This window comes from Oryza brachyantha, chromosome 8 (assembly GCF_000231095.2).
Source record: "Oryza brachyantha chromosome 8, ObraRS2, whole genome shotgun sequence".
Lineage (NCBI taxonomy): Eukaryota > Viridiplantae > Streptophyta > Magnoliopsida > Poales > Poaceae > Oryza > Oryza brachyantha.
In genome coordinates, this window is record NC_023170.2 from 3,056,855 (window position 1) to 3,077,354 (window position 20,500).

General features: G+C 38.1%; 3 protein-coding genes and 1 non-coding gene across 4 annotated transcripts; 2 read left to right on the top strand and 2 right to left on the bottom strand.

Moving 5' to 3' along the window:
• Positions 1-1,064: 1,064 nt before the first annotated feature.
• LOC102712194 (double-strand break repair protein MRE11-like) lies at positions 1,065-6,403 on the bottom strand. The gene is made up of 19 exons (XM_015840026.1): positions 6,248-6,403; positions 5,492-5,649; positions 5,225-5,315; positions 4,952-5,071; positions 4,799-4,867; positions 4,612-4,688; positions 4,418-4,520; positions 4,225-4,332; positions 4,075-4,137; positions 3,927-3,998; positions 3,381-3,449; positions 2,907-2,969; positions 2,416-2,470; positions 2,222-2,304; positions 1,956-2,069; positions 1,788-1,859; positions 1,544-1,696; positions 1,269-1,421; positions 1,065-1,100 (listed from the first exon to the last, which is right to left on the bottom strand). The coding sequence occupies exons 1-19, from the start codon at positions 6,401-6,403 to the stop codon at positions 1,065-1,067; spliced, it is 1,815 nt and encodes a 604-aa protein (XP_015695512.1).
• Positions 6,404-10,809: 4,406 nt separating this feature from the next.
• On the top strand, positions 10,810-14,176 carry LOC102706674 (sm-like protein LSM7). Its single transcript, XM_040526982.1, has 6 exons — positions 10,810-10,832; positions 10,928-10,939; positions 11,072-11,153; positions 13,129-13,200; positions 13,546-13,598; positions 13,906-14,176. The coding sequence occupies exons 2-6, from the start codon at positions 10,937-10,939 to the stop codon at positions 13,990-13,992; spliced, it is 297 nt and encodes a 98-aa protein (XP_040382916.1). The 5' UTR covers positions 10,810-10,832; positions 10,928-10,936; the 3' UTR covers positions 13,993-14,176.
• A 1,929-nt stretch (positions 14,177-16,105) lies between these two features.
• On the top strand, positions 16,106-16,186 carry TRNAL-AAG. Its single transcript has one exon. It is a non-coding gene; the product is annotated as a tRNA-Leu (tRNA).
• A 190-nt stretch (positions 16,187-16,376) lies between these two features.
• Positions 16,377-20,379, bottom strand: LOC102712467. Its single transcript, XM_015840232.2, has 9 exons — positions 19,854-20,379; positions 19,261-19,419; positions 18,688-18,735; positions 18,508-18,570; positions 18,285-18,377; positions 18,051-18,194; positions 17,658-17,765; positions 16,789-16,840; positions 16,377-16,706 (listed from the first exon to the last, which is right to left on the bottom strand). The coding sequence occupies exons 1-9, from the start codon at positions 20,205-20,207 to the stop codon at positions 16,672-16,674; spliced, it is 1,056 nt and encodes a 351-aa protein (XP_015695718.1). The 5' UTR covers positions 20,208-20,379; the 3' UTR covers positions 16,377-16,671.
• Positions 20,380-20,500: the final 121 nt, after the last annotated feature.

Here is a 20,500-nt window from a genome sequence, read left to right on the forward strand (position 1 = left end):
GAAGAAGGGGAAAGGGTGGGGAAGCTTGAGGGATTTAGTGGTGCTCGAGGTCGGTCAGGAAGAGGTGGCATGATGGAGCCAATTTTTTTTATATATAATAATTAATCACTTATTAATTAAATATGTAGTAGATATATATTGACAATAACCAAACTAGGATGGACGTTGTTTCTCTTAGAGTGTAGATGTGGATGCTATTCCGCGGAGTGTCCAGAACTGGACACAAACACGAGTAGCGTCCAACATCCGGGTGCAGCCAAACTAGCTCGTCTACGATGAAAACTCTACAGTACATTTACATACGCGTGGATCGGTCATATGCGTTGCCTACTCTCACAATCGTACTCTAGGCGAGCCCGCGCCGGCATCATGGCGGCATAGGCTTCGCCCTCACCAATCAAATCAAGCGTGGAAAAAGCCGCCCAACGCCTTGCTAGTCGCCACTCATCACCAAGGCCACCACCCTCGTCGTTATTGTTTGTGATGGTCACCGGCAGCCCAAGCACTCATTGTCAGGTAACGCATATTCACTTCATAGAAAATGAATGATAAACGATTATCTGATTTCATGATAGTGATATAAACAATAGAATTAATTACTAAAAAATTAAAAATCTACTTTAGAAATGTGAGATGATACTTATATGTAGACACAGTTTTTTAAAAAAACACACGATTGAACAATTTGAAAAGCGTTCACGCAAAAGCCGAAAAATAATAATCGTAAGAACTCAACCATAGTGTAGGTATAGCAACATAGGGAGCAGACCTGGAGGCCCAAGTCACAGTGAATACCATCCCATCATCCCCACCACTATATTCTATAGACACACTGCTGGTCGGTTTGCTCAAGGATCGTAAAATTTTTTAGTATCTTAATATATTTCTCAAGGATTGTAAAAAAAGTCATATTTATGGATACACAAAACAAATAAACGGTTAGATTTCACTCATACTGGTAATAGGATTCACTAGTATGGTGTTCTGTAATTGAAAGCACCCTAATCTCTAATGAAGGAATGGAATGTAGCTGATGGATTACAGAATTTTATGCATTAATCTCATCACCTTCTTCTTATGGTTCCATACCTCCCTGCCACCTGCAGACAGCAATACCATGAAAAATCAGAGCAGAGGTTGTGAATATCCATCTGTACACAGTTACAGGAGCACTTGACTAGCTGACTCTTGTTCTGAATATCCATCCGAATGTAGCTGGCTACAAAATAGTGAAAAATGGAGAGGGGAAGCTGCAGTGATGAACTTACAGGAGTCTTGCATTTCTTGGCACCATCATGGCCATTCTTCACCACAGTTTGGTAGAAGGAAGTCAGATCTGTCTTCCTCCTCCTTGAAGACGCAGAACTTCCATCCGCAGGAACTGGTCTCTTCTGGCTTGCTACCTGAGGAAGCTGTTCATCCTTGAGCATGGAAGAACATAACAAGTTCATGATGTTATTGGCAAGGACACTAGAACTCATAGCATTTCCTCTAATATCAGTTTCTGATATGTTTGAAACAGGAGATAAAAGGAAGAGCATACAGAAGTTTCAATAAGCTCATTTGATTTTTGATTTTCTTGTTCATCATTTGATGAGCACTTCAACTCCTGGAACGCGCTTTGCGTGTTAGTTGGCAGGCTTTGGGAGCACAGTAATTCTCCCTTGGAGGGGAGGGAATCTTCATCCATGAGCTCCTATGGAGTAAGAATTAACAGCACTGATCTCTATTTTCATTTTTTGGCTTAAATCATATCTGGTAAGTGCAGAAATAGAGTTTTTCTGTACCTTCATGCACTGATCCAGTTGAAGTACCATATCTTCAGCTTTAAAATCCTTTGCTGCAGAATTCAACTTATTCTGCAAATTCCAAGCAAACAGTTTGCACTTAGAAATATGTGATGTCCTGGATCACTACACGGATAATTAGAGATGCATGTTGGTAACAGATCTTACTTTTACTGCTTCAATGTTTTTGTTCAGACAGGAGTGAAACGCCATACTGTCATCTTTGCTGACAAAATCATGCAGTGCACTTTCCAGGTCTCTTTTGTCAAGGATCTGCATCTTCTGTAAAACGAGGATTAAATGTAGTAAGTATACTTTTCTTAGTTACCACTAACGTGAAATTATCTAAAGAAATGGATATCTGAAGCAAAATACAGCCGTCCATCATGAATTTAAAGGACACCAACAAGCAAAATACAGCCGTAAATTAGTACCAAGTCACTCTCCGCAATTAGTTCTTCGACATTTTTCTGGCCCAGTTCATTTGGTTCAATTTCTTCAGAACCATCAGTGTGTTCTGCAATATAAACAAAGAGTGAACAACAGGTCACATTAGTCAACAAGTATTAAGATGCAATTGAATGACCAAATGTCTTGGCCAAGTTTATCATGAGGCATAAACAATTACTTCGATGCCTTTGAGTTGATCTTGAGAAAAGAAGGATCTCATTTGGGTTTGCAACCTGTAAAGAATATGTTATAAAACCAATCCCGAAATCTACATCGGAAAACAAACGCGGAAGCATAGATAGAAGATCCCAAATTTGACAATGATACCGAGGCATAATATTTGTTAATTAGGTTCAACCTTAGCCTAATTCTTAGGGCATTAATTACAGGTGCTCCTCCGGATATCGACAACCATCTGCTGACATCACTTCTGGTCAATCGTACTCTCACCTATGCTATAGTTATATTGTTGCCGTATGGTTATAACATGGGTCTCTATTTAAGAGAGACCCTAAAATAAAGTCCGACTCTACTATCACGTAACACCTAGTACAACTCCAAATATTAAACTATAACCGACTACATATGCTTGTTTGACGTAAACTGTAACACAATACATCTTAAAGGAGGTATATACATCAGTAAGTTCCATATTAGTGGTTGAGATACCTTCCCAACATGTTTCTGACCAAACCTCTGTGGGATTATTGTCGACAACCCAGAGTAGTCCACCTGTAGAAATTTGGTGTAGCTTTTTACAATGTTGAGTAAGGGCTGTTTAGTTCCCAAAAACTTTTCCAAAAAACATCACATCAAATCTTTAGACATCTAAATGAAGCATTAAATATATAAATTAAAAATAATTATACAGTTATGGAGAAAATAGTGAGACGAATCTTTTGAGTCTAATTAGGACGTGATTAGCCATAAGTGCTACAGTAACCAACATGTGCTAATGACGGATTTATTAGACTCAAAAGATTCGTCTCGCGGTTTACAAGCAAAATCTGAAATTTGTTTTGTAATTAGACTAAGTTTAATACTTCAAATGTATGTTTAAAGTTTTGATGTGATGTTTTTGCAAAAATTTTTTTAAACTAAACAACCCCTAAAGCAATGTTTTCTATAGACAACCAGTTTTACCTTTACTCTGACTAGTGGAAGTTTGGGCTCTGACCCACTGGTCGCTGTTTTGTCAATAAGATTGCTTACCTGAAACATATAGGCTGAAAATTACAATCTACACCTCATGTCTGAAACTACATTGCTGATAGAACTGTTCAGCATATCATTATTGGGATGCAATTGAATGACAAAAGGGGTTGAGTCCGGTACATTCTACTGGTAGTAGAATTTAATCCATACCGTTGATCTACTTTTATCGGACGGCTATGATTAAATTATACTACCAACAATATTATGTGTAGTAGAAATTTAAAGGGATAATATTGTCCTTTTTATTGTGATTTTTATTGCCAAAAAATAAAATTACAAAATACTACTAATCAATTAATTAACAAAGTACGAAAATACCCTTTTAAATCAATGGATATGATTAGTTCTACTGGTAGTATAATATTACCAGTAAAATGCACTGGAGAAGGACTCATGACAAAATATCTTGGTCATGTTTATCAAGAAACCAAAGAGGTATATTTCCAACAAAAAAACATGTGACTAAGCACTTACAATTTTATTCAAATGCTCATAAAGAGATTCTTCACTATTGTGCTCAACACCCAATTGATCTTTTAATAAGACCTACATGGCATGGTACTGATGAAATTCATATCACTGATTGTAAGTTGGAAGGATGTAGAGACTGACAGTGGCTTACTTCGGCATATTTGAAGGCTCTAACTGATTTTAATGGTAATTTTGTTTGCCTGTACTGTCTTCCCTGATTCAAAGAAAACATAACACTAGTGAGTAGAGACAATGATAAAAGAGGATGATTAGCAGGGCATCATTCTGCAGTAGTGCTAACATTGATTTCCAACAAAACAGCATGCTTTGGTTTTGCTTCAGCATTGCTCAGTGAGGTGGCAACTGATGAGCCTGGTTGGATGATGTGAAAACTCTTTCCAGGAACCTCCTGCAAAATTTAGTTAGATTAAAAAAATATAGATAACACTTAACAAACATTAGTAACAATTTTTTAGTGGCTCAAAATGGGATACCTGGGAATCAGTTAGGCATTCATGCTCATGGCCCCATATTACCAAGTCTAAAAAATGTGGCAGGAGCTGTTCGTTGATGCCATTGGTAGTGCTTCCCTTTCTCCTGCCAACATTCATGAGAGAAAATGTTTTTCAGGAAGCATAAATGCAAGAGAAACCAAAGAATAATTATAACCATGAACCACTTGGAATACCTTTTCTGATGGAGAACAAAAAGATTGAACCAGTCATCTTCACTGTCTGCTTTCATCCACTCTATTTTATGAGGTGTCTAAGAACAATATATGTGAAATTATTCACAATCACCAAGTTAACAGCTCCATGTGCACAGCACATAAAAATTATTGGAATCGTAATTATGATTTTTTATTATATAAGTACCTCTAACATGCTGCTCAATTTATCGTCTCGAATGTTACCAAGGCCATATAGTGCAACAGAAGTTGCACCCTGAATCAAGTAACACAAGTCAAAATTATTATCTGATAATTTTTTGACTACTTGGAGTTGTGTGTAGAACACAAATAAAATAACCTTTTCTATAAATATAGGACAAACTGATATTTGACCAACATCAGAACTGCCAGCATCAACATTCCCAAAGTAGTTCACAAAATTGCATGCAGAAAGGATGTCAATGGAAGACAGGCCATCCTACAAAGAAAGAAATAAAAATTTAGAAGTTGAATAAGGAATTAAGAACTTCAGGAAAAAGAAATACTTTTCATGACTCATGAGCAGAAATATAAAAGTGTTTGAAAGATCCAGATCAGTTGCCAAATTGTATTATGTGTTATCCATCCTTACCACTCCTGCTGGGCCATCATGATTCCCATGTATAGTGAACACAGGCAAGCCGATGTTAAAATTTGGGTCTTCGAAGTTGACTCTCCCAAACCTGAATGATCAGAGTATGTTAAAAGTTCTGAACAATTATTCACTAGCTAGGAATCGATAATGGCCTTGCTTTGCTTAATTAGGTGATGATTTGTCAAAGCCTAGGGAGATAAAGACTAACAAACTTGAGAAGTTAATTCAGTCATGAAGATATCAATTAATTTTAATTTGATGCACCTGTTCTGCATACAGGCTGCCTGATCACTGACAATCTGAAACTGCACAGGCCTGTCGTTTATGCAGTATCGTCTCATGATCTCCATGCTCTTCACCAGCGTAGAGACGGAAGGTTTGTTCTCGTGGAACAAATCTCCAGCAAGAAGGATGAAGTCTACCTGCACAAATTTTACATTGCATCTCCAATCATCATGTTGATTGTTGATTATCAAACAACACTCAGACTTAAGCTAGAAGTTGGAGGCTTTTTTACTTGTTTACTTTCAGCTTACATATATGAACCTGAACATCTGCATTCTGTGTACAAAGTTTTATTGATGTGGTTGATTTCTTTCAGTATTTTTTTTTTGGAAAACAATGGAGAGTTGCATTTTATTTCATTAATACACGACCAAACCCACCCTATGATAGCCTAGTGTCCCAAGGTTAGCGACCTACAAAGGAAATTTTGGAGTAAACTAGCTATCTCCAGCTAGACAACAAAGAGTGATTGTATTACCTTGATGTAATCATCTGAGATCAATAAAAAATTCCTTTATCTAAAAAAAGACACCAAAGAGTACCTTCTGTAAATATAAAATCATGGGAATATATAATGGTGGAGTGCATTCTCGTTAATACAAACACCAGTAGTACAAACTTTTATTATTTAAGGAATCAAACCAAACGACTCCTACCTGATCATTACGATTATATATAAGATGTAACTTGGCAAAAATAAAAACAAAATTAAGATTAGCTTTTGATAAGAAATACCTTGTTAAGTGCAGCTAATGAGAAGATCTCCTCAAATGTATCAAATGAGTCGAACCTGCGGATCTCGTCCTTCTCCAGATAGCCAAGATGGCAGTCAGTAGCCACCAATATGCGCAGCGTGCTGCTTTCTTCTTCAGCCCTAGGAAACAAACACATATATCATTGCAATTAGCAGTTTGGATCACTCCATAGTATTCTAACAAAAGATAGCTTGTTTAATAGAAGGATGGAAGAAAGGGGAAAAGAAATAGCAGTAACAATTGAGCTCTTATTTTGGAAGTATCCCTTGGCAAGATTCATTTGGAATATGGTAGCTTTTGCACATTTAATCTGAAATCAGCAAATAATATAGCTCACATGTTTGGGGCCTAGATACATGGTTTTGATAAAGAAACACACAAAATGATGATTTTAGGTGTGATGGCAATCATTTGGTACATCCATCTTGGAAAATAAAAAATGCAACATATTTTAGAAATGAACTACTCCCTCCATTTTTCTATGTTTGACGTCGTTGATTTCTAGATATATGTTTGACCATTTGTCTTATTTAAAAATTGACATATTATTATTTACTTTGTTATGATTTGTTTTATCATTAAAGGAACTTTAAACATCACTTATAATTTTGCATATTCGTACCAAAAATTTAATAAGACAAGTAGTGAAACAAATATTTAAAAGTCAGTAAAAAAGATCCAATTGAACTAATACACTACAGTTGCTTATGAATCTCTTCTTGGTCCATTTTGCAGGAGGAAAAGCAAAGAAATTTGCAAACTTGCAATTGGGGGGACAGCTACTAAAGCAGTGGCTTGTGAAGTATATGGATCAAGATATGGCTTGGAGGCTCAATGCAAGACAACTGGAGCTGGTAAACCCTAGCTGCACTATCTGGAAACTTGTTGTTAGAAAATTGAAATACAGTTCATTTTGACCTTCTCAATTCATGTGTGGATAGAAACTCCTTTGTTGTAATGAACTACTGATGTATCATGGTGGTTTTAATGGATCCTTTGGCTTAATTAGCCTTTGCTGGTAGTTTGAATATAGCTGATCTTCTGTTGAATGTTGGGAGAATATGGGCATCATCAACAAACAGTGACAAATGCTTTAGTGTTTTGAGATACATTGATCTGTTTAACCTAGCTTCATTTATAGCAATGGAAATGGTAGAGGTGCGTCTCCCTTTCTAAAAAAAAGAACATTGCAAGTCAATTAATTGATTTGAAGTTCTAAAAGGAATTAATTGAAGTAGCATGTTCAGCCATGGGCCCCTCTTACTACAAGGGATTTGACTTTTTGACACTCGTAAAATTAAAATTCGGTTATTTGACATTCTAGTCCACTATCATTGATTTAGATGGTCCCACATATCATACTCACAAGTATCAACGTAAATAATTGGTCAACGAAGAGTGTCAAATCATCAAATTTATCTCTTACTACGTATGTTCCCTGGAGGTGTTTTTCTTGTCACACACACGTATATAGTTGAATTTATGGGACATGCATTCATTTCGATTTATGACTTTGGGGAGGTATATATTTACAGTCATGCGAAAACATTAGTGTTCACTATTTCAGAATAATGCATCTAGAGATATATCAAAACCATATATATCAATTAATTAATAAATCTAGATAAGGCTAAAATATCTTATAGTATAAAACATGTGTAGTATATCAAATGCGGATTACAGCTATCATTTTGAAATGCTTACAAATGGACTAGAGATCCGGTTGTTAATAATATATACATATCGATATATTTGCTACTAAGTATATGATTTCATTTTGTAAATATGATGATACACATAAATGTTCATGAAATTCGTGTATATACATGTAAGCTACCTCCAGGCATATCCCTATTAAGCGTATATATCTGGCGGTTTAGCTCTAACGTGTTCCCAAATTAATTAAGGGTCTCTGACAAGAAAGAGAAAAACCAAACTGAGGCCTTGTTGTTTAGTTTCTAAAAATTTTCCCCAAAAACATCATATCGAACTTTTGAATATTTAAATGAAGCATTAAACATAGATGAATCAAAAAACTAATTGCACAATTGTGAAAGAGATCTTGAGACGAATTTTTTAAGCCTAATTAGGACATGATTAGTCATAAGTGCTACAGTAACCAACATGTGCTAATGATGGATTGGTTAGCTCAAAAAATTCGTCTCGCGGTTTCTAGCCGGAATCTGAAATTTGTTTTTTCATTTGTGTCTGAAAACCCCTTCCGACATCCGGTCAAACATTCAATATAATATTTTTACCAAAAAATCTTGGCAACTAAACACCACCTGAATTAATCACTCCTAATTTAGTCTCAGCATTGGTAGGGTTTTTTTCCCCAATGGAGGCTTGGTGGTTTATATTGCACACACGCATAAATTTCTGTCTACTGAAAATGGAGATTATGAGATGATAGCTAGAGCTAGGTAAACCTCCCAAAGAACACAGATGCAAAAAAGAAAAAAGAAAAAGAAAAGAAAAGGCTTTTCCCGATAATAAAGTGCAAGATTGATGGAGAAAAACAAATCTGTCCATCACACTCAGATGATAGAGCCCATGCACATTTGATAGTAAGTACTATCTTGCAGCTGATGATGAAGATGATGATGAATCGATCCTTACCAGCAATCGATCGGACTGGGGAGTGCGGCCATGGATATTTCGATGCAGCTAGCTAGCTAAGCTGCAAATCGATGGAGAAGTAGAAGCTAGCTAAGAGAGGAGCAATGGCGAGTGGCGAGAGTAGCGTAGCTAGCTAGTTGCGCCGCGCGCGAGAGAGGCTGGCCGGGGAGCTGGGGATCGATCGACTGATGACGACGAGATCGATCGATTTCCGGCCGGGCGGCGGCGCGAGAGACAGACGGCGACGTGCCGATCGATCGATGATCAAAGCCCTAGCTAGCTAGCAAGGTTGTTCGAGCTAGCTCGGGGTGGGGGGTTTGCAATGGAGACGAAGAGGTAGCTAGCTAGGCAGCCGCGCGCAGCTCAAGCCTCGAGATGATCACTCGGTCTTCCGGAGCAAGCTACGCTCGGCTGGCGGTGGCGGTATGCGCCAGTGCGCAGCATTTACCGCATATATATGTACGCATGCCAGCGTACCCACTTACTTATGATTTTACCGCCTTCGTCCCAAAATTATTACCGCATATGTATACTGATGTATGACCATTTTTTCTTACACACCACTACCTCTGTTTCATACATTAAGATTTTTGACCTTTTTTTTAATGTTTGATCATTCATCTTATTTAGTACAAATATAAAAAAATTACACGTCGTGTTTAAAGTTATTTTGATAATAAAGTAAGTCACAAGCAAAATAAATGATTTTTCTATAATTTTTAAATAAGACAAATGGTCAAACATTCCAAGAAAAAAAATCAAAATATCTTACATTATAAAACGGGATCTTTTCTGCCCATAAAAAAAAAGTCAAACCTTATGACCATAATATCTGCGGTTATGTCAAAATTTATGATACATGTAGTTTCTTAATCTATGATAGTAAAACATCGTGTTTTACAAAAAAAAAAACTTTTTTACAAAAAATCTGTACTTTTTAATCACATATTTATTCCGTCCTAAAATATAGCTACAATACTATTTGGAAGGATTAAAGAGTGTGGTGAAACTAATTGGAGGATGAATGTGATCCTTTGGTTTGAAATGAGGAAGTAGATGGATAAATTAAACAAGATGGTTGTGATTATTTAAGATGAGTATCTAATGGAAGAAGAAGCTAATTTTTGGAACAAAATTTAAATATGAAAGATAGCTATATTTTAAGAGGGAGAGAATATTTTTTACCATTGTTTTATCACATTTTAGTAATTTGCCAACATTGTCAATTTCTATAATACACCAATGAGTTTATCAATTATTCTACAATATGGCATTGGGCCAATGATTTTTTGTTTCAGAAATTCCCAAAGTATCCTTATAAACATGTAATGTTAACGATTGATTTATACCATTAGGTGTTGCAAAAAAATATTATTTTTTCATACCATGCTTGCACAACTTAAAAGTATGTTTACATACTTTAATATATTTTTTAAAAATATACGTGGCATATAACGGATAAATTATATTTTACAAACAAAAATAAATACAAAAATATTGAAACTTATTTACAAAATTTACGTTATTTAATGATGCTACACACAAATCAATGGTTAACCTTGCAACTATATAAGAGCCCTTGTGCTATATTTGAAAAAGTAATCCCAATCCAATATCATATTGTAAAAAAATTTACAAACTCACTTATATATTACAGAAAGTGACAATGACAATGTTAATCCTTGAGTTGGGGTAAACTCAATTAACAATAACAGAGTAGATTATCCCATACTTTTTAGAGGTTTTATCACATTATTACTTGGGCTTCAGATCATACCCATTGCAAGTTTGCAACAATTAGGCCTCGTCTGTAATGGGCCGACGGCCCAACTGACTTGCACTATATAGTGAAAGCGTGAAAAAAAAAATGAATATAAAAAAGAAAAACATCAGCACCCCGCGTCCGCCGCCGCCGCCGCCGCCGCCACCACTCGCCGCCAACTCCGGTAAGCCGCCGGCGGGCGCCGCCTCTTCTCCCACCCGCCGTCTCGGATCTTGTAGCGGAATCTGATAGCTCCTCGTTCGCCTCCTTGCCTCGCAGGTTTCAAGGATGGTAAAGCCGTAAACCCTACCTTCTCCCCTCTCCCCTCTCCCATCTCTGGTTTCGGTTGCTCGATGGATCGATCCGGTTTCCGGTTGATGTTTGGGTGGATGGATTGATCCTGTGTTGTGTTTGCTGGAGCAGTCGGGGCGCAAGGAGACGGTGCTGGACCTGGCAAAGTTCGTCGACAAGGGCGTCCAGGTCAAGCTCACCGGCGGCAGGCAAGGTTGGTTGCTAGCCTGTTTGCACCATTTTTTACGTGTTTGGTTGATTGTTGAATCCTGGTACGCGCGTAGAGTTCCGAGTTGGTTTAGAACTTTGGGTGGAATCACATACCGAGAAGCCTTGCAGTGGTAGGGGCAGGAGACGCTAGGTCTGCGGAAATTTTTTTGAGTAGGGCATAATCAATTCGAAGCCAAAGCTCCAGTCGACAGGAACGGTCTAAGATTTCGACCGCCGCATTCTTGTGACTAGTTTTAACATGTCCTCCGAATGCGTACAGCACATAATTTTGAGTTTTCAAATGATGGATGGTAAAATGATAGTATTATGAGTAAACTTTACACATTTTATAGTGGAAGTTGCAGAAAACCACGGGTATTATGACTTGTGGCATATTACCACAAGTTTTATGCTATGAGAGTTTCATATAACCCCCACCTTATTTATAATCTCAATTAAATAATTAGGGACGTGGGATATGAACCCAAAAATCTTGGATCGATGACCCTGGTCAATCAACCAATCTATATATATATATTTGTAATTTACATGAGAAATAATATATTGCATAGTATATAGGAAAGAGAATAAGGGGGAAAAGAAAATCCAACAAAAGATACTAAGTGTGCTGTCAACCATCCAACCCACATATGCCCAATCCACCTCTCTATCTCTCTCATGTTTGTTCCTTATCAACCATAAGGGATGGTGATATGGTTCATGAACCAACCGTAGATCCAGACAATAAACCACATCGACTGCGAACCACGAACCTGGTGACTCTGTTTCAACATGCCTGGTTTTAGTTCAAAACGGGGGTTTAGCACAAAGTTCATGGGCTGCTTCTAAAAAGGGGACATTCTGATTTTGTCTTTCTGAGGGTAACAAAATTGTCACAAATTGGCCTTCTTCTAGTATTTCTAGTCATGGATCCTGCTGTCTGGCCACCCAGTTTAAAAAATATTTTCAAGTCAGAGCCACCTTATCTTGTATCGGGCAGACAAGTAGCTACTTTATCAATTGGCATTTCCTAATTCCTTCATATTCGTTCATAATGAGTAAGTCTATAAATGAGCTCATATTCTTTCATTATGAGCAAGTCTCTAAATGAGCTCATATCAATCTCTTCGACATGGATTTCACCAGCATTTTATTTGCATGCATTTAGAATTTCAGCAGCACCAAAATGTTTCCGTGGAAATGGATTTTATCCAGCTTACTTTCTTCCATATTTCTCTCCCAAGCCCTTCTAGATTTTCTTTTCAATGTTGCATGCTGACAGATACCAGATTCTGTGGTTGCATATTTATTTGAATTACGCCTTGTGTTTTATTTGTAGCTAACTTCATCTAGACAATAAAGGTCACTCTCATGGCTGGCTATCCAGATAATTGTCTGACAAGTTTTCATCTTTCATGTTTTTTCTTTTATCAGTATCATTTTACGTACAGAGTGGTATAAATTCATATGCTCTAGAAACTTCTTCAAGCAAATGAGTAATCTGAACTTAGGTGATATCTCAAGTTTTGACATTATTTGCCATAGTTGCAAGGAGTTTAACTGTTAGCACATTAAGATAAAGATTGAAAATAAACTCGCTTTTCCTATTTCCTAAGCCCATCCGCATATTCTGGAGATAGAGTTTGCCAATTCACTTTGGCCACACGTTTCGCCCTCACCTGCTGATTTGATTACATGATTTATCTGTGGATTCTTTACTCTTGGTATGTTTTATGTTCATCTTATACAAATGTCTGTTGTGAAGAATTATGAGGCAGCATTATAAGGTTCTCTTCAATGCGGGTATTCTTTCCCCTGCACTGACAATTAAACCAATCAATGGCAGGTTACTAGTCCAATTGACAGTAGAATGGTTCCAATTTCCAGAAAACTAGAAATCATTCTTGTTATCTTGCAGTTTGTTGTAATACACTAATACCACACGACACACCATATCTTTAATATTTCTATGTTTGCAGTTACAGGGACTTTGAAGGGATATGACCAGCTTCTCAACTTGGTGCTTGATGAAGCAGTTGAATTTGAAAGAGGTACTGCTGCATACATGATACAGCACTGTTTTGTTTAATCCCCATCACTTTGGACTATAAAATCACAATCTATATGTTTGTTATTTAATCTTACTGAGAAGAAATTTCTGCCCTCATGCATCTTGTATTTTATATGATGTTAGTCTACTGTTGTATACACAGAAGATTGGGCTGAAATACAGCAGGATAATAACATATAAACTAAGTTTTAGTTCTCCCAATGTCAAATAGGCATGACTGGAGGGAGTACTGCTAGTAAACTTGTAGATAAGAAATGCCTTGTTATATCTTTCTTTGCAAAGTTTAATGAAGCTCACACTTCACATATGCTGTCTCATTTTACAGAGCAAGACGATCCATTGAAACTATCGGGGAAAACCAGACAGCTTGGTCTGATTGTAAGTTTCTTTACAGTATGGATTCCAATATTCAAGAGTTATCTATCTCCTATATTATTTATAAAGCTTGGCGATTGTAGTTCTGAGAGGTATTCAATGCCATCTTGTATGATTATTTTGCATTGCACTGGATTCTGCAGTAGTTTCTCTCTCTTTTTTTTAACATGTTTCAATCAGATTCGCGACAAAACAGTGTGTAAATAAATATAATATCAAATCAAGAGCTAGTATTCTCCATGATTCCTTTTGATTTTTTCTGGCTGACTTCATCTTCCTGACACCTAACTCCAATGGCTGTTTGTTGCAGGTCTGCAGGGGTACAGCTGTAATGCTTGTTTCGCCAACTGACGGAACAGATGAGATTGCCAACCCTTTCCAAGCTGATGGGGCATAAACCTGGATTTGCAGATGATTCTCATGGTCAGGATCAAATGCCCTCTAAACATGACCTTACTGGTCTTCCGGTAGAGAGGCCTTGTGTTAACTCATGTAATTTCAGTCTCATGTGACTTACGGCCCGTACTAGGTGGTAATCGATTACGCTGAACCACCCCAACTAATATCCCTGTTTTATGTCAGATACGATGAGTTGCAGTGTACTCTTCTTTTTGTCAAGCGTTCATGCCGTGTATCGCTGGTTATTTTCTTGATTTTGGTTCTTTCCTTGATTCAGTTTTCACCTTCACCCCATGTGTGTGCTTGCAGTTTCTTCCTCATAAACTGCACTGCGAGTTCTTCAAGATGAGGAAAAGGAATACATATTTCTCTGATCCTCATCTTTTTGTTTTTCAAATGCTTATAAGTAAACTTTGAATTTTCAACCTTAAAATTATAGTTTATTTTGTGTTTTTTTTTCATGGTAGTTTATTTTTCAGCCTAGTTTTTTTTAGATTGTTAAGAATACAAATAAAAGTTGTATTCATAGATTATTTTTGTTTGTAAATGTGACGTTTGCCTTTTTTTTCTTTGACAAGCAAAAATATGCCGTTTGCAAATATGCTTTATTTGAGTGCCCTTTCCATTGGTTTCTGCCCCATGTGATTATGTGCAGCTTTGATAGGATTGCTGTGTACTTCTCAGTTTGGAGCAAGGCTGAGTTCTTTCTCATAGATTATTCTCAAAGTCTTTTAAGTTTTTTTTAAAAGCTTTCTAAACTGTTAAACAGTTTGTTTATTTTACAAAAATGTTTATATGTGTTTATCATTTTATCTTTTTAAAGTGTATTTTTAACTAGTTAATTCTATCGCTTATACTTTTAAATAATTATAAAAAAATATAAAATCTTTTATCTCCCAGCAACACGGTCCAAGTGGATTTTCCCTGAATCTGGTCATGTCCGATCGTCAAGTTTATTATTATTGTTATTGTTGTTATTATTATTATGTCTGAGTATCAGAGATAATCCAGTATTCCAGTGCCCATCGGATCCAACATACCAACATACGTATCACTTTGTTGACGCTATCTTACTACACCACATCAGACAAAAGGGTCCGTTCGTAAATTGTAGTGTATTTTTTTTAATAAGAACACAGTACAACGCACGCAACTCTCTCTTAAAACGTATGCACGCAAACCCCCTATAAACACCTCGACGGGCATGTTGTGAGAGTTAACCCAGGACCTCAGATGCTTATTTTGATTGACTAATAATATATAACATATCCATATAATTAATAATAGATTGCATAAGTTCACATGCTCAGAGAAAAGAAACATTTTTCCTTTAAGAAACTAGTTTTTTTGTGGAAGCGATAATTTTTGGTGACGTGATGGTTTTTTTTAATAACGCCGCAGTGAAGAGGATGATGACTCCGCTTTTAAGTTATAGAGATAAACCATTTACTGATAAAAAAGAAGTGATATTAATGTATGATTAAAAAGTATCAACCGATACATTTTAAAAGATGGTATATTTGATTTTTTTTCAAAAACTACTATACAATTTTTTTAAAAAGCATTACACCATTTAACAAATGACTTGGGATGCATACTCAGGTAACCTATTTAGCTATTGGGTACTCTGTCTCAAAATAAAATCATTTTTAACTTAATGTGTTTATAACAAGGTATATAGGAAAAAACCCAAAGTAACACTTATTAATAGTAGAGTAGTATGGTGGATAGTTAGACCGCGAGCTAGCAAGGAGTATTAAAGGAATAAAGTGTATCAATATATATATAGAGGTAGGCAAGAGAAGAAAAGAACTTATTTTTGACAAATGATTACCCATGCTTAATGAGCTATGATTGATGTTATTTAGACAAAGAGGAGTTATTTTGGAGCGGACAGTAGAAAAAGAAGGATTGAACTAAAACGAAATAAGCCCAAGATGTTCCAGTTACGACTGATTGTTTAATTGTCTAACTTGAAATCAGAAGATGGAAGGCAAGAAAGAGCCATGGACAAGAAAATACAACTCGAGTGTGTATAATAGTTGGAGGAATCTGTTGTCCATATAATAATCTACTAAATCAAATTGTTCTGTGTAATTCCATACCGACAAGTTGAGATGGCCGAGTTGGTCTAAAGCGCCAGATTAAGGTTCTGGTCCGAAAGGGCGTGGGTTCAAATCCCACTCTCAACAGATTATTTTTTACTCTGTTCCTAAGCTATTTTGAATTCTTAACAATGCCAACCTTCATTTCTCTCAATTTTTTTGCAAAGCAAAAGAATCGCGTGTTATTTTCACCTTTCAATTCGTAATGAACAGGCAACACAGACCCTATGCATTTGTATTTTGTTACACTGCTCATCTGTATCTCGTTACACGGATCTACTCACTGCATCACCTCATACTGGCTCAAAAACAGTTGACAGTTACACAGTATTGTTGCTGGGAACAAGCTTAATTGCTAGCCTCCAGTTCATTCAGCACTATGCCACTAACCAGAAATTTAGAGACTTCCCTCCCACTGAAATTTCCATGTCAGCATCGCAGTTCAGGCCAGTAACAACGCTGGCCAACTGTAAATTTGGTGACACCTGCTCCTACATTCGAGTCATTGGGTCTGAGTCAACTGGAAATAAAACGGTGCAATGCACAAGTTGCACTCAAGCACAATCACTTGGTCATGGAAAGTTTGCCTGCTCTTGAATTTCGCCAACTGCAGAAAGGAAGCCATCAGGAAGTTCAACAGCCAAGTCATTGTACCAGCATGGAAGTGAATTCTGAGAGCAATTTCTCACCAGGAAGTTCAACAGCTAAGTTAGCCTGAGCATCAGCATCCGTGTTAAATTCCTATGCAATAAGAAAATGTGAGTGGCATGGTGACTAAAGTTTTAGCTGCCAGCAGTTTGGAGCAATTTCCAACTCAGCGCTATGCAATTTTAATAGTACACGAAGCACCACTTGATGACTGCCCATGCTTAATGAGCTATGATTGAACAGGCTTTCAGGAGGCTCATGTAACAAACACTACTGCTGAAACCATGGTTCCCGACAGTTTGAGATAAAATATTAGAAATATATTAAATGCATGGACATGTTTACATATTAGAGATGATGCAGGAATGAACATGTAAACTAGTATAGCATTTGCAATTAGCCAATGAGAAACACAACAAGCTATGTGGAGCTGTAGGTTCTAGCACTAAGACTAGAATAATGCAGAGAAAATCCTTTATTCACCCCTTGACGGTTATCCTCTATATTTGAACCTATGTTATTAATTGTTGTTTAAGGCCATCCAGTTTGTGCAGATTTTGCGCATACCTTACCATAAAGCCTGGTCAGTTTATCATCTTTACCTCATCTTCTCCCTTGTTCTGCTCAACAGGTGAGACTCAGTTCAAAGTTTGAAGAGAGGTGGCATCAAGATGAGTGTGATGTTGGGGACAGCCAGTCAGGTGGTGTGGAGGGATAAATTTCAGAACTAGGGAAATGGATGAGGCAGTTCCGGAGGGACAAACAAGGGAGTTGCCAACTTCCAATGGCAAAAAAAGAATTAACTCAAATGTAACGTCGCACCAATAATTCGTATGCCATACTGCATTGCTGGCTGATCTAAAATAAAATAAAGCAAGCTTGGAAGACAGAAAAGATATGGAATACCTACCCTCAAAACATGGTTGATTTGAAATGTATGAAATCTTCCCTTAATTTCCTTAACCTTTTTGCACAAGTCAGCCATAGTATCATGCCTAGCACGCCAGACATCTTGGACCTGCTTCAGAAAGTCAACATGTTACTTACTGATGCCTGAACTTGAGCTATGCTCATGGATGCAGCACAGTCAGTTTGATACCAAAAAAAATCCTTTGGTGAGGAAAGCTGAAGAATATGACGGATCAAGTAAACCACAAATTAAAAATTTGCTTTTTAAAAATTCTATTTATTGAAAATATAATGTTTTAATAGACACAATAATTGCAGTACAACATTCACTTATCTCTCGATGGCTCTATGCTAGTGCATGAAAAATAGTAGTGAACATAGCCACAACACGAACCTGGTTACAGACAAGCTTAGAATCTCCTTGAGCACGGATATACTTGAATCCTTTCTTGGCAGCATATCTTAGCCCTAGGATCAATGCACGGTATTCAGCAGCATTGTTGGTTGCGATACCCAAACCCTCCCGTAGTTGAGCAATCTTCAGTCAAACAGTAAAACACATCACCAGTTAGTCATGATAATTGAAGATTAAGAAAACACCCCAGCATAGTAATGTTGGTTTACATACCACAGTTCCATCTAGTCGTCTTATTACAGCTCCAGCACCTGCTTTCCCAGGATTTCCTTTAGAAGCACCATCAAATTCAAGAAGACAGGACAGCTGCAAAACATGAGGCCACTGGTCAGAAAAAGTCCCAAGTATTAAATGTTAATATTGAATATCTAGGACACGTAATCAGACATGAAGGAAATGTGCATGCATAGCTGCACATTGCATTGTTCACACTCACAGAACTATCAGGTAATGGCTCTTGTTCGACAACTTTGGGCTGTTTCTTTGACGGTCCGGGTTCCTTCAGCAGATGATTGTTGGTGAGAGAAATGTGAAATGTAGATGTAGCCAACACATTTTCTACAGCAGACACCTATTGATACTCTTAACATTTAGCTTGAAAATGATTGATACTCACCATCTCTAGTGGCCTTTTTAAAGTTGAAGTCCCAGTACCATCAGGTTGCTGAAACAAAAGGCGTCACACACTATGTTATGGGCAGCCGCAGAATCAAGTAGTAATGCAACCACCTTGGTGGATATATTTAATGATCAACTTAACATTCAAGGCATGAGCCTTAGACAATAGACATACATGTGAGAGAAACTAAGACCCTGACAATTTGGGGTGGTTTGTCATTCGGTATTTAAGTATATATATACTACAAAAACCATGCCACTATAGCTCTGACGATGATCATATATATAATACCTAGAAAGGGTGAAGTTCAAACATATAGTATAATGGACCAAAATGGTAATAAGGTTGAACAAGTATAGAAAATGCAAATATAATTAAGAAGTGCTACTGTGGTTACTGGAAACATAAGCTTTATTACACATTTCTAGATGGTGTACATTAACAAATTAACATTGCACAGTTCACTACGGGGAACAGAGAATGATCCTTCAATAGGAAACATGTTAATATATCTGTGCAAACATCGGACATGTTTATCAAAATGCTGAAATTACAACATAGCATCTTTACCTGAAAAGGGCATGGAACTAGGCCATCAAATAATTCATCTCTTGCATCTGCTGCGTTAATGGCGTAAAGAGGATGCCTCAAACCCCGTGCAGCGAGGTATTCTTCTGTTTCTTTATGCAAAGAGTAACCTTTGTACACCGTCACAGAAGGATCACATACCTAGCAAAGCATGTTTCACATAAGAAATGGCTTTGACATGACTACAGGCATTCACTAACATTATTATGTCACCAGCAACAGAAGGATAAATTTTGCATCCCCGCAAAGGAACGAGTTTAGTGTCTCCTAGGTCTATACCCACTACAACGACAAAATGAGTTTAGCATCCCTGCGAAACGGCTGGATAAAGCTACGCAAATGTGTATGAAAGCACTGGACCATCTTGTGGTTCCACCGTTCCAAGAATACAATGCAACTGAGGTGCAGTGATGAGTGAAGTCCAAATGTGCCTTGCTTATGGTGTTTTCAGCAGCAAATGACACAAGAAATTCATGCATTCGCGAGGAGAGATAGAGATAGTGAATGAACATAAACATATGAACTAATGCTAGAGTAGAGTGAACAGTCAGGAGGATGCTTCGATCGTCTTTTACCGAGTTGCTGACTTGAGCTTGGCAATCGCTGAGGCTCTTGTAGATGCCGATGACGTCCCCCTTGCGGACGACATAGAACGGCTCACCTCCGGCACCACCGTCCATCGGCGTCGGCGTCGGCGGCGGCGGCTGGCTACTCTGCTTCGCCGCGGCGGATCTCTTGGCGGAGCGTCGGGATGAAGAGGAGAAGTAGCGCCCGAGAGCAAGGCCAATGGGCGGCGGCGCGGGAGGCCTGGGCACCAGGTAGCGCAGGTGCGGCTGCTGGCCCAGAGCTCCTCCGGCTCCGGCCACCGCGTGCCTCCTCCAAGCAACTCTAGAAATTCCACAGAGAGAAGAAGAAGCGCAACTCCTCATTGGGGTAGCTGCCAGGGTGAAACCAGTCAGGGGGGGATGGAGCCTTACCACCCTGCTCTCCTCCTCCCCGGCAGCCCGCCTGCCTCCTGCGCTGCTGCTCGTGGCGCGCGCAACCGATTCCGGCGACCGGAGGCCGGCCGTGTCGCGGGGAAGTGGCGGCGCGCCGGCGGCGGGGTAGGGTTTCCATCCACTTCCCACTTGGGTTGCTGCCTTGTTGGGCCTTGGCCTCCTCGTCTCGTGTGGGCTGGGCCATCCCAACTGGGCCGCAATTTGGAACGGATTTACTGGGCCGT

What these genes read in the sequence shown, in the direction of transcription:
- LOC102712194 (XM_015840026.1), bottom strand. Translation starts at nt 6,403, where the DNA reads ATGTGTTTGTTTCCTAGGGCTGAAGAAGAAAGCAGCACGCTGCGCATA. An exon ending in GCAGCCTGTATGCAGAACAG is followed by an intron (nt 5,316 to 5,491) that starts GTGCATCAAATT and finishes CTGATCATTCAG; the next exon opens with GTTTGGGAGAGTCAACTTCG. An exon ending in TAATTGCGGAGAGTGACTTG is followed by an intron (nt 2,070 to 2,221) that starts GTACTAATTTAC and finishes CTCGTTTTACAG; the next exon opens with AAGATGCAGATCCTTGACAA.
- LOC102706674 (XM_040526982.1), top strand. An exon ending in GCTCACCGGCGGCAGGCAAG is followed by an intron (nt 11,154 to 13,128) that starts GTTGGTTGCTAG and finishes CTATGTTTGCAG; the next exon opens with TTACAGGGACTTTGAAGGGA. An exon ending in CCAGACAGCTTGGTCTGATT is followed by an intron (nt 13,599 to 13,905) that starts GTAAGTTTCTTT and finishes TGTTTGTTGCAG; the next exon opens with GTCTGCAGGGGTACAGCTGT.
- LOC102712467 (XM_015840232.2), bottom strand. Translation starts at nt 20,207, where the DNA reads ATGAGGAGTTGCGCTTCTTCTTCTCTCTGTGGAATTTCTAGAGTTGCT. An exon ending in AGCCATTACCTGATAGTTCT is followed by an intron (nt 18,378 to 18,507) that starts GTGAGTGTGAAC and finishes CATGTTTTGCAG; the next exon opens with CTGTCCTGTCTTCTTGAATT. An exon ending in CTAAGCTTGTCTGTAACCAG is followed by an intron (nt 17,766 to 18,050) that starts GTTCGTGTTGTG and finishes TTTCTGAAGCAG; the next exon opens with GTCCAAGATGTCTGGCGTGC.